The 13782-nt window shown below is 36.2% G+C and overlaps 1 protein-coding gene across 1 annotated transcript in view; it reads right to left on the reverse strand.

Moving 5' to 3' along the window:
• Positions 1 to 1030: 1030 nt before the first annotated feature.
• The window catches only part of EXOC1 (exocyst complex component 1), a 33263-nt gene continuing 20511 nt past the window's right edge, over positions 1031 to 13782 (reverse strand). The window contains 11 exon segments of the mRNA XM_075752126.1: positions 1031 to 1709; positions 2534 to 2728; positions 4254 to 4453; positions 6650 to 6833; positions 7977 to 8014; positions 8017 to 8204; positions 8717 to 8793; positions 9246 to 9290; positions 9293 to 9355; positions 11075 to 11238; positions 12375 to 12419. Of these exon segments, the coding sequence (XP_075608241.1) occupies positions 1557 to 1709; positions 2534 to 2728; positions 4254 to 4453; positions 6650 to 6833; positions 7977 to 8014; positions 8017 to 8204; positions 8717 to 8793; positions 9246 to 9290; positions 9293 to 9355; positions 11075 to 11238; positions 12375 to 12419 (1352 nt within the window). The 3' untranslated portion in view covers positions 1031 to 1556.

Below are 13782 nucleotides of genomic sequence, written 5' to 3' on the forward strand. Positions count from 1 at the left end.
GCGCCTGGACCCGTAGCCGGCCGAGCCAACCGCCGCTCGCCCCGCCTCTTCCCGCGCGACCGGCAGCCCTCGCGCTGAGGGGCGTGGGAGCGTGACGTACTGCGCCACCGTCTCCCGAGAAGCTTTAGCGTCAGGGGCTCGCCTCGGCGGCAAGGCGCCTGGCAGCTGCGTGCCGCTATTGCGTTAGGAACTGCGGCACCAGGCGCTGTCTCCTGGTGTAAGGTGCGGGCTCCATGCCGAGAAGGTGACACCTTACCTCTGGTTGCAGACAAAGAGGGGGGGAAGACAGACGTTACCACGGTCTGTCATCCTTTTCCAGTGGGTCTTGCTTAGTGTTGCATGGTTGCTGTGGCCAGACTTCAGGCATTGAATTGTCTGATGTAAGAGTGACAGGTAGTCCTCTTTCATATACTAGTTCAAGGGATTTTCTGCTAAGTGTAACCCTTGCCTCCCTGTGGTGGTGCTTTGGCTACCTTTTGTGATGTGCAAAGACACTGTAAGCAGGTTATACACAACTAGTAAGCAAAATACAGCTAGGAGTTAAGTCTTGTAGCTCATTAAGTGTTAATATGCTTAATGAAATCCAAGTGCCTCAATATTGCCAACTTAACATCCAGCAGGTTTTTCCTTAGAAGTTTTGTAACATTCTCATTCATGTTACTGTTTTTTATTCTTGCATCTGCATCTCAAAAACCCAAAAATCTTACCTCTGTCTGCATGTTTACCTTTATTGTGCCTGTTTCTATTCTACATACACCCACCTCTATCCAACGACTTAGCAATTTCCTCAAGCTGTACAGAAAAACTAGGTCCTGAAATCCCAGGCAGCTGAAGCTCCAGGAGGAGGAAGGGGTTACACGAGGTGGCAGTATACTGGTGCTACATCATACTTACTAAAAGGAAGGAAAAAAAAAAAAAAAGTGTGTTGAGAAACAGAGCAATTTAACTTCAATACCCAAAAGACAAACCAATGGAAATAACTGCATTTTCACCTTTTTGAAATAGCACTCCGCAGAAATACAGAATATGATGAACACAGTTTAATTAAGAATTACAGCCATAGTCACATTATGTCTCAGAACATTAATTCAGTATTCCCACTGCATCAAGTTCCACATCCATACTTTGTACAATGAGGAAGGGAGAGGATTTGATAGTCTTTAATGCTTACATAATTCCCAAGATGCAAAGTATTAGTGAAAACAGTAGTATCCTTTTTGTGTACTACAAAAGTTAGTGCTTACTGCTTTTAGCAAAAGAAGGGATTATAAATAAAAGTATCAGAACATTAGGGGAAGGGAAAAAACTATATCCAAAGTGTTTCACAGAATTAATGCTTTCAAACAGTACTTCAACCCAGTAGAGGAGCAACAAATCCCCGAAGATTTCATTTTGCCCTGAAAGACATCTGAAGCAGGAGTGTAACTTGACATATATGGCAGTTAACTACACATACACATGGAAATCTACTTTTTAAAAACAAATAGCATTTATAGTGTTTGATTCCCTTATACACAGGCACAAACTTTGCTAGCTTCTTTTTCCCCTTCTAGGACTTAATGAGACTGTGCAATACTGGAGCAGTAGTCTAAAATATCCTGTATAGTGAATTCCATAGTAATTCCTGATCCAGGATAGCAGCGAGCTATCAGCCCTTCAAAGTGCTTGTATTGTCGTATAAACTCATCTTGCATGGAATGCCACACAACCTGCCAAAGAAACCAAACTTTAGGAAACATCAACTGGCACAACACGCTACAAAACATTGGTTCATTAATTGATTCTCAGTTCAGGTGCCATTTTAAAACTAAAGCTTGCTAACAAAGTTCAGTAAACTGAGTTGCTGCATAAAAAACAAAAAAAAAAATTGAAGTTTTTTTACCCATTAAGTCTTTAATGTTTACATGACTCCTACCAGATCTACACTGCAAAGCAGAAAATAGTAAAGAAGATGAGAAAGTTGTCCTAAAAGAGGTATTCCTTTTGTCTTTAATGAAAACACTCCTAACCAGAAACAGTGCTACTAATTCACGTTTCCAACTTTAAAAAGCTGTTAATGCATGTTAAAACATGCAATGCATGTTAAAGCTGTTAACTCTTAAATCTATTTATCATTTACTCCAGTGAGAAAATTTAGAATATAAGAAAAACTTAGATAATATAACTATCAGAAAAGATCTAATGGAAAGTATATTCTGCTATAGTGTACCAGATAAATATCAGATCAGGTTAACTGTTCATTTAAGTCTAGTTCTCTCTACTTCCGGTGTATTTTGCAGAACAGAGATCACCCCTTAATGGTCAGCTCAGGAATCAGTTCAGAAAGAAAATTCCTTTATCTCTACCACCACAGTTCAAATCAACATTGCGCCACATAGAATCAGAGTGGGAGTATAAAAAACTCCAGTTAAAATTTAATGGGTTTTCAGAGTTATGCTGAAGGTAGGCACTTCTCACAGAATACATATACAAAAGCAATAATAAAAGCCTCTGTGTAAACATTACAAGCTTTTAAAGCCATGATTTCGTTTACCTGAAGTAAGTTTTCTTCTTCACAGAGATGTTTATCTACCTTCTTGTAAAGATTATCCAATCCCTTCTTTACTTCCTTACCAGGATATTCCTTTATAACTTTACGAAGCTCTTGTTTATTAAAAGCCAGCTGATAGCTTACTTCCTCTTCTCGTATACCTTGTGCCACACGAGCTTCAACACCTTCAAAAAAATGCTAACGAGCAATAACAGCATTAATGATTATTACAAATCTAAACCAATTAATTTGACAAGCATATGTGTAGTTGTCTTCATTCTGCTTGACTGTTGTGAGTTCCTATTTTTGTTTTAATTGCTCATGAAGTAGCGCAAAACATTAAAGCACAGCTCAACAATACAGCACTCCATAACTACTAGTGTAAAACTGAAATCAATTATTTTTAGAAGCAATCAAGCTCTTCTTTGCAACTTTATAACTAATACTGAATCAGCCTCAAAATCCTCAATTGATGAGGCCATATCCTGGGAAAATACTGGATCTTTAGGATAACCTGAGTAAGCATCTGAATAGGAATTTCTCTACTTAAACCATAATTACACAACAGCAGTATTTGTTCATAGTAACCCTCTCTCCTCGCTGCCCCACACCAGTTGGCTCAACATAATAAAAATGGAGGGAAATATGCCCAGGAACATGCATGTAGAGCCACAACATCATTTGAAATAGTGCATGGGGTCTGGCCAGGATGGAGTTAACTTTCTTCATAGCAGCCCATATGGTGCTGCGGTTTGGATTTGTGGCTGCAACATGGCTGATAACACACTAATGTTTTGGTTACTGCTGAAATGTTGGTCAAATGTGGCCAAAGGGTATTCCATAGCATGTAACATCATGCTCAACTATAAAAATTAGGGTTAGAGGAGGGGGTGGGGGTGGTGTTTGCCTTCAAGGTGGCTGTTGCTCAGAAACTGGCTGGGCATCAGTCTCGTTGTGGGAGGTACCGAGTGACTGCCTTTCCATCACTTATTTAGGGTTTTTTTCCTCTCTTTCTCTTCCCTTAACTGATTAAACTGTCTTTATCTCCACCCCCAAGTTTTCTCACTTTTGCTCTTCCTATTCTCTCCCCTGTCCTGCTTGGGGACAAGCAAAGGCAAGCAAGCAGTTGTGTGGCAGCTTAGCTGCTGGCCAGACTCAACCCACAACAAGTGGGAAGCAGCAATAAAACATTTTAATTTTCAAAAAGAGAATATATCTTAGACTTTTCAGAAAATGAATGGCTGAAATCGTGCTTGTAGAAAAGGCAATGAACAACAGGAAACATTCAGTGGCCAGAACCGAGTATGAACCTAAGTCAGCATTCAGTTTAACACTTAGGTCAACTTTGGACATACAGAACTTTCCTAAAACTTTTCTTATTATTTGTTGAACAGTTCAGAAACTATAGTAATTTTCTCTGCAGCTGAGGTGGAGAAAATTATCCCAAAGCTGCTGATTACTTTTCCCCTTGTCTTTTCCTTCCTCAAAACCATGTGCTTAAGACACAACTGATGTTTAGTCAGTACTGTTCATTGCCATGAAAAATTTGGTAGTTTGCATCCCAAACCGTTACCCTCATGAGTACTCTTGTCAGACATGCTCAATTCTAAAATAATAGAGATTATGACAGATGCAGTGATATAGAGATCAAACAGTGCAAATTAAACACTTGAGAAATATACATTTAAATGGTACAGAGTAGTTTAAACTCAAATATACTTACATTTAATTTCTCAAGAGGCTGTCCGAGTGAGTAGATTACATAAGACTGAAGATGATCAGTGTATTTCTGTTTGGCTTCTTTTTTCTCAGCCTCAAGACAAGAGATTTTCAAGCGGGAAAGCGTTGCAAAAATATGATGGAAGTTCTCCATCATGACCACATCTCTAGGTGTTTTCTGGCTTTCATTAGCTACTTTTTCAACTGAAAGAAAAAGGAAGCAAAATACTTCAAATACCAAAAGGACAACCACATTCAGAAAAAGTAACTTACAACCATAATACTGTCACAGAAAAGGAATTTGGGATTTTATGTCACTGATAACCATTTGTATGGGTGATTGTCATAATTGCCACTACAGAAATCAAAACCTGAGAGCCTTCAAAAGTAATAACAGATATGTACAGGCTCGAAGACCATGAAATTTGTATGCCGGAAAAATCACTTACAAAAAAAGACACAACACAGTGACTACATATGGTCATTTTCATAAGTGAGAAACAACCCACATTCTGTGGAGGCTTACAAGCCTGCTTACATTATCCCTAATAACTTCCACATGACAGGACTATTTAAGAAAAGTGTCATTCCCCTCTTTTCCAGAACAAAAATCTTCAATAAGGTAATGTTTTGGTTTTTTTTTAAAAAATGTACTTCCTAGTCTCTCAGTTTTTGCTTAGCTTATTAGTTTTATGGTGAAAGTTACTGTCAATTCCCAAATTTAATAATAAAAATGTGTAATGCTGCACACAGGTCTCTTACTTTCATCCTCCTCCCCCAAAAAAACATCAAGGCAGGCAAAAGAAATTCTACCTATTGCTCCCTTATCGCACCTAAAAGCTGCTGAAAGAGGATAGCTTCAACCAAGAGCACAATTAAGTCTCTATGCCTTAATCCATTAATTATTTTGCTGAGACTACCAGGATGCCCACCATGGAAGTGATCCTGAGCACCAGAGTATCAATAAAGATCACATTTATTTCAGTCAGAACACTGAATTGCCACTAGGAAGAGTTTGCTACTGCCAATTTTGTTCTTTCCATATAATTTCCTACCACCCCCTCCAATTCTACCTGAAGTACTACATCTTTCTGACTCATTTCAAACATTACTTGCAAATGAAGTATCTTACTGCATTGAACATACTGCTTGCACTAATTTTGTACACAGTTTTGACTTTGTTTCATCTTCACTCTTTACTTCTCCTCATCCCCGCCATTCTTTGTTCTTTAAGCTCGCTGTGTGCTTGTCTGAAACAGATTTTGTTTTTTCTTCAATGTTTGACTGGCATCATTTTGAACCCCATGCTTTTCTAAATTCTTCCTACACTCGTTATTTTATCATCGTATAGTTTTGCCTCTCTATTGGTATTTGCACCTGAATAGTAAATTCTTAAGGACAGAAAAGTTGGTGCCATCAAAAAACACTTCCAAAATTTACGGTCCTATCAGCTGGGATGCTCCTGCTGACTACATACAGGCTCTAGTCTACTGTACTATGATGTAATGTTATATGATATCCTAATATGTTCAGAACCATTATGCTGTAATTTCCTCAAACTAGCTTTATTATCTCTACTGCCTCCTCTTGCCTAATCATCCCCTAAAAAAAAAAAAAAAAGGTAAGTCTCAGTGGTTGGGAATTACTATATGTGGAGTTGTTTGAAAATGTGCAGGTGAATCCACACAGAGAGGTCCATCCATCTGTGTCTCCCTGCATTCTAAAAGGGGAAGGACAGTTTTTCCAGAGTTCATTGGCTTGCATATCCACCACACCCCCCCCCCCCCCTTTTTTTTTTTAAGGTTAAATGAAACCAGTAGAACAAGGATATTGCTGCTGAGTTTTCAGACTAATAGGTGGAAAAATAGGGAGGACTGGGAGAGATATTCTGCTGGCATCAGGCTAGAACACAAAGGACCTAATCTGCCAAGAAAGGGTCAAATTCATAAGCCAGAACTCAAGGTGAAATATTTTAGACAGGGCTGTTGAAGATAAATGATATTATAGCCAAATGCATGATCCCATCCAGATTCATCTCCTTGTTTAAGTGAAACTGGGGGAGAAAGACAGGAAACCACTTCAGATTGAGCATGTCATGTCGCTGCAACCTCTTCTCTCCCTCCAGAGTCTTAACCACTTCCCTGTCATAACAAGTTACCTTCCAGGTATGTACAAAGGGAAATATCTACATTTGATCTTAAAAAGTATATTGCAATCAAAAGGTTTACACTTGCTCTCCTACTGATAACAGATATGAACAGATATTTTGCTGAAATTTTAGTTAAGTTGCTTGCAACAGAGAGTCTTTAAAAAAATAATCTCTTAATTGGAGCAAAATTGTACATAAATAGGAGGATAAAAAATCATTTTAGTAACTATGACAACCTCAGAAGACCCTACCACTGACAAAAACAGCTCTGATAAGTTTTATATAGGCTTATCCTAGATCTCCTCGTCGTTCTGCATTTTTGAAAATTGATTCAGCAAGAGCTGCAAACTCTTCAAATTCAGCAACAAATGGAAGGATCCCAACTTTACTCTTCTTTGAGATTTTTACTTCATCCATCTGCTTCATCTGGTTACTCTTAAATTTAAAAGAACAGATGTTTAGCCTCTAATATATGACTCCAGATCATTTAACAACTGCTCAAATAAAATAAAAATGCAGACATACTGAAAAAACTGACACGTATCAAACACGGAGCTGATTTTATCTTTCAGTTAGTATATCTGCTTATTCCTCATTTTTACCCTCAAAAATTTATTAAGAAATAAAATAATTGGAAAGAAAAAAGGAAGATGGGCAAGTAAATCTTCCATCTTTTGTTCTCCATTGTTTACTTACTTAGTATTAAGAAAAAAAAAAAAACAACAACAAACTTATCCACCAGAAGCAATTAATAATTTTCATTCTTTGATCTAACAAGGAACTTCACTCTTCTGATTGAACCAGGCTAACAATTCCTTTTGCTACACGAAGTTTCTTTAATCTTCTACTGAAATTTTATTTCTGAGTAAATAATATTCTCCTTCAAAATATCTGAAGAATTAAATTGGTCAAGAATGGTCAGTCTTATTATGTTTGCCTAGAGTCAAATTACATTTATGACAATAAAAAAGTTACACCAACAAGTATGTTTTCACTAAGCTTGCACATTTCATATAATGGTCGTATTAGCAAAAGGAAGTTTTCTGACAGTAGAAGCTGCCTCTCCTACTGCCAAAGATTTGCCATTCTATCTAAACCAAGTTTTTGTTAGATACAAGACAGAAATAACTGAACACATGGAAGGGATGTCTATTCAGCATATTATGCTCAAAGTGGAAAAGCAAACCCTTCCTTAAGTCCATGACCTTTTCTTTTGGTAAGTAAAAAAAGGCAGAGAGAGCTTAGAGTTTACTTGACTGACATCAGTAATCGTCATAACAGTAACAAGTTTAAAACAAACAACTGAATATGTCAGCTAGCTCACAGCAGTGAACAAGTGGTCACTTCTCTAAAATTGCTAATTATTGAAGAAAACTGGAATGGAGAGGGAAAAGAACACAACCACCAATTAGTTTATCTTTTTTTGAACATTTGGCCAGTAGAAGAGCAATAAAAGTTACTCATTTTCATTTCAAATTAAAAGCAAAAATTTAACTATAAAGAAATGCAAAATCAAACTAGGTAGGAGTGGGCTTTCTATATTATATTTAGCTTAATCAGAATAACTAAAGAACTTACAATGCATTTATCAAAGTTCCTTTTGACAGTCACCAAACATTTCCAAGCGTTGTGCTGAGAAAGGAAGCTGGATCCACATTTTGTGCTGTCCATACATGATGACTCATCTTGACTAACATATAAAGGGAATTAAAGCTATCAATCTTGTCCCCCAGCGCTATAAGATTATTCAGCTCAGGTTCAATACAACGAAAAATTTTTGTCATCATTTGTCGAATCATGTCCTTCCTATTAAAAATGGCATAAAATAAAAATATTACTCTGACAGTTTACTTAGGCTATTTTACATGTTCTTTGATATGTTCTTCGGATAAACTTATTGGATATAGTAGTGTCATTTGCATTCAACAAGTCTCATGATTTTCAGAATGCTGCTAAAGGAAGAAATGTCAATGCCACACAATAAAAGTCAATAGTCACAGGTATAAAATATTACAAGCAGTATTTTCTGTGTGGAAGCATTTTTTCCAAAGCATATTTTACATATTACAGTGCCTAATTTCACTTTGCAAGCTAGTAGAGAATTAAGCTTTTTTTTTTTATACTACTATAGATGGAAACATTCATCCTACATACAAAAATGTTTGTATTTATACATTCAGGGTCTAAGTGCAAATTACAAGTTCACTATTCATTTTCACTAAAAGAACAATTTCTGATTACAGAAAAAAAAAGGTTTTTATGCCAAATAAATTCACATGTAGGCTTAAGAATCAATAATAAACAACAGCAGCACATACTCAGATGATACTGTTTGTGGAACACCAGAAGTGTATGAACGAGATAAAGTTCCTCCATCCATTTCCTCCGCTTCATTCTGTAAGAACAAGGAATGGAAGCTTAAAGCTTGTCTTCAATTCTATACGTGAATGATAATTATATCTGACAAAATCAACATAATTATAATTTTGGGGTTTTTATTTGTTTCAAAGTAGCAAATACAGTGGTTTCCAAGGTTCTGGTACTTTTCTGGTCATGGTTCCCAGAATATACCACTATCCACAATTACTCCTCATTCCCTTCTTCATAACATGAAGAAGTGTTTATTGTGATCTTATAAGGAAACAAAGCCATGGCAAAAGAAACATATCAGTCCTTCTTTAATAGATTTTGTATTGGTCAGCCAAAAATAAAGATTCTGCCAGCTAATGGAGAAAAATTATTGATCATGCAATTGCCAAATATATTCAGAAGTTATCTTTTAAACAGGTCTCTTATGAGGTCTGTTTCAATATTTTTGACTTAGTGACAAAATTAAGAGTCATACGCCGTCGTTCCCGAGATGCTCTGATGTTGCTGTAGTTTGAAAAATTTTACTGATTGAAGTCCTGTTCTGCCAGACACAGGGGCTCTAGTTCACTTAGTACTTGCTCGAAAATCTACAGACAGACAAATATTTTATCAACACACCAAATATTATGAACAGTTAGTAATGCTGATTTTAATTGTTTGATGCATAGGATTTTATACTTTCTATCTTCAGTAAGCTTTAGAAGTCTTATTTCTACTCAACAGAAATGGAAGCAGCTTGTACTTTTATCTTTAAAAGTGATACTTGCATCTTGAACATAGTCCCTTCTCATCCATGTAACACTGGGAAGAAAAGAACAATCTATGTTTTCCACAGTTAGAAGTTTTCTACTCACAGCCTGAAGAAGGACTTTTGTGCTATAATGAAAACATTCACATTTTAATAGTAAGTCATGGGTTCTGAAAACCTCTTTTCTGCTTGGCTTGCTGAGAAGAAGACAAAAGCCTCAGGGAAGAAAAGCAGGTAAATTGTGTATGTAGAAGATAACTGCTTTGTAGAAAAACTTTCTATGTAGCTGCTACAGAAACCAACAGCAGCTTTTGTACTGAAATAGAAGTATTCATCATGATTTTTAGATTTAAATTATTTTTGCAATAATTCATTAATTTAATTTTATTAACATGAACTACTGAAATTGTAAGTCAGGTGTTAGACATACTTCTAATCTGTCATCTTTACATAGCATGGAATTTTCTCCATGAGTATTTAAGGATTAAGACATGCAATAATTTAGATAAATGAAGCCAATCTAGCCACATACTAAATCCATACTACTGAAAATTCCCCTTGAAAAAAAAATATTGAAAAAACCTACTAGGTCAGCTCAATGGCTTACAACTCTGTATACATTAGTCACACTCACATGTCCCCAATGGGTGTGAGATAAAAGTCAGAAGTTGTTGAAAAAAATGTATATATATAAAATTGTTTTTTAAAGCTATAATTTTAATTCTAGACAAGTTGCTGCTGCAGGTGTGTAATAACTGTTTCAGGCATATATTTCCTCCCAGAACAAGACAGAGCAAGGATTTGAAAAAGTCAGAAGAATAATACTCATCTCCATCAAATAATTCAATGGAGAACAAAAAAATTATTTTTATCTCTCACTCTGATAACAGCTCCTTCTTCCTGCACAGTACTGAGGAGTTAATTCCACAACAAGTGAGGAATACTGTCACTTTTAAAGGTTCAGGAAAAAAAACCAAACCCAACCACAAAACAGATGCTGAGGACAGCAGGTTTTTAAACAGATACTGAGGACACTCCAGTAAGAACTTAGGGACATTGGTTAAAGCTGAAAACTGATTATAACTTTGATGTGAAACCAATACAAATGAAATTTTAGGGCCATGCTCAGGTCCTGGCTTAAAGAAAATTATGTTTTCTTATCTTTCGCTTTTGTTTACATACAGACAAAATGCGACAGAACATATGAAGATTTGTACTGAGAAAAAAAATCAGTTGAAGAATCCATCCATTCAATTCCTATTTGCTTAAAAATGCATATTGGGCTTAAACTTAACAGACCATTTTTTATGCTTGATATTCTTTATAGATCACACTAAGCATATAAAGGTACTAAATGGAATCTTATAATCAGAGAATACTACTCTGATCTACATATTTCTTAGAAACTGCCTTTATTAGATGTGTGGTGCATACAGAATTTGAAATTGGCATGTTTTAAGACTTAAACAGTACAGATCTTTAAACTACGCAAGAAGGATATGCAAGAGGCTTCTAATACAAAACTAAGCAGGAATCCTATGCAGCATTTTGGCTTTACCTTATCAAATTTTGTTCTATCAGCCACATCAAGGTCAGAGGCAGACATGTTTCCCATATCCAGCAGTGAGGATGACTGAGACCTACGGTTTCCCGAACTCTGAACAGAGAGTTTATTTAGGCTAGAAGTAGACCCAGTCAATTTTCCAGAACTTCCATGAAGACCTGTGAAATAAAGACACTATGAAGGAGGGAAGCAAAGGCAGAATAAAATACTCAAGAACAGGTTCATTACAGAACATATGAGATCAAGAGTTGCTAGTAGTCCTACATGAAAATCAAACAACTTTATTTTTGTCTAAACTGCAAATGCTTATGCTATAAATACGTTCTTTTCTTGTTAATGAAATACTTCAGCAAGTTTCAAAGTAGAACGTAGCTACATACACGTTCATTGTAAAGTATGGAAAAGGTATAAAAGGAACAGACCTGTGAAATGTAGGAACACTGGGATAGATACTCTCCTTGAAAGCTTGGAACCAAAAGACCAATTATGATCTTTCTGAATGTACTTTGGGCAAAGGCTGCCACAGGCAGAAGAATTAATCCACAAGAGGAAAAAAATTAAAAAGCTTTATATACATGCAGGCACTTTTTCATCTTGATCTTTCTGCTGTTAACATCCTTTTGTCTACACAGTTTGCTCCAGCTATTTTGGTGGATCTATAATTCCACAGGAACTCTACTGCTAATACTCCCCGTTCCTTTTGATCATAATTAACATTCAGACATTTCTTTCTCATATTGTGGGGTCTTCTCCTAGGTAAGGAGCTTATCTTTTTATTTTTTCCCAAATTTTCAGAAATGTTGGAACAGGATGGAGAAAGCTAGTAACAAAAAAGACGAAGAAATCATCAATATTTGACCCCCATGTAAACTTCTCACATCTCAACTACAAAGACACTTAGATGAAACTTGCATTTTAACTGCTATGTTGGTATCTAGTCTAGGGACACAAACAAGACAAAGCCTATAGATCTAATAAAAGTTGTTACCTCAACCTACTGGAAGAGCTGGAAAACTATGACAAGCTCTCAGACACAAACATTTTTTTTTAGATCAACTAGTAGCATAGGAAAACCAAAAGATGTTGCCTTTACCTGCAAACCTTCTCAACTTCTATGCTGGGCTACTTAACTGTGCTTCATTTTTGCCTTGCAAAACCCATGATTCTGCTAATGCTTATTTCATTCTGAACGGAGTGCTTCAGTGTTAGGTATAATTTCCATGATGCAGCACTATGTCTTTACATTGACACACATGCATTGACAATACCAACTAATGCAACTAGTTATACTCACTCTCAGTTTCCTGTTTGACAGCACTTTCTTTTCGAGGCAGTGTAGCTGGGATGAATTAGGTTGCAAGCATCAAAGACAAAGACAAGTTAAAATGCAGTTTGCACAAACCATGCACAAGATGCAAGTTAAGCTCTAACTGGAAAGAAACATGCGGAGAACTGTAAGCAGCAAGTAACTACATTGCAAACACATTTAGTTGGAGAGGTACTACTCTAGAAATTCAGTATCTAAGCTACATGGAAAACAGAGTAAGTTTCTAGGTATTAAACTTTACTTTTGCTTATACAGTGTGTTCAAGGAACATTTTTGGTAACATGTATTTAAGTTCTATTAAATTGAGAAGTCCATTAAATTAGGGTTTTATTTATCAGAGTTAAAATTGCAAAAGACTCAGTTTCCAAGATCAATCATCATATCGATTATAGACATGAAGAAATTAAAATGTATTTACATAATTTTTTACTGAGTCAGAGATATTGGCCACCTCTTCAATTTAAAAAAAACACACACCAATACTGCAAAATCATTCACATTGACAGTAAGACTGGCTAACCTTTTCTGTTGTTCGCAAATCGGGATGTTTACATAGAGAATACATCTTTTGTATTCATGCTGCACCAAAAATTGATGACTGCAAATTCGGAAAGGATGAAAACAATAAATATATAGTGAAAAAAAATTTACAAGGTGTTTTTTATTTTTCCTGTTTTTTGCAGAATAAAACAGTTTCCTCAAGTGGACTTCAATATGAAATTTAGAGTAAATCGGCATTTCTAGTAAATAGAGAATCCCTAACCAGTAAAAGGCATTTGCATACATACACTAAAAGCAGTATGTGGTATTAAGAAGATCTTGATGAGGATGGATGCTACAAGCCCCCCAAATGGAGCAGGCAAGCAGAACCTACTGTAATAGAATGAGTAAGTACTTCTAAAAGGCCACAAACATGTCTTAAATACCAGATGTTCTCAAGTAGGCAACACTACTGACAATTACAACATCAAACTTGAATTAAATTCCAGCCTAGTTTTTAGACCTTGGGGGTTTTGGCAGTTTTTGAGTAAAAAGGCCTGATATACTTGGCATATGCATCTGCCATGCATTGGTCCCACTTCATCATCCTCAATTTCCAAACGCATGGGACTGTATTACAGAATATGAAAAAGTACAGGCAAAGATCAGGCCCTGAAGAACCAGGGGAGCCACAGTGGCTTTTGAGAAGCCACATCATATAAACATATGACAGCAGTAGCACTCTTTCCCACATTGATTTTATGGTATTTAAGTATCAAAGTCTTGGCTTCATCAGAAAAAAGAAGGAAAAAAAAAAAAGAAAAAAGACTACTTAAGACGAGTATGAATGCTCACAACCCCAGATTTTTTTTTGCCATAAAAATGCAGACAAAGA

The sequence above is a fragment of the Balearica regulorum genome, chromosome 4 (assembly GCF_011004875.1).
Source record: "Balearica regulorum gibbericeps isolate bBalReg1 chromosome 4, bBalReg1.pri, whole genome shotgun sequence".
Classification (NCBI taxonomy): Eukaryota; Metazoa; Chordata; class Aves; order Gruiformes; family Gruidae; genus Balearica; species Balearica regulorum.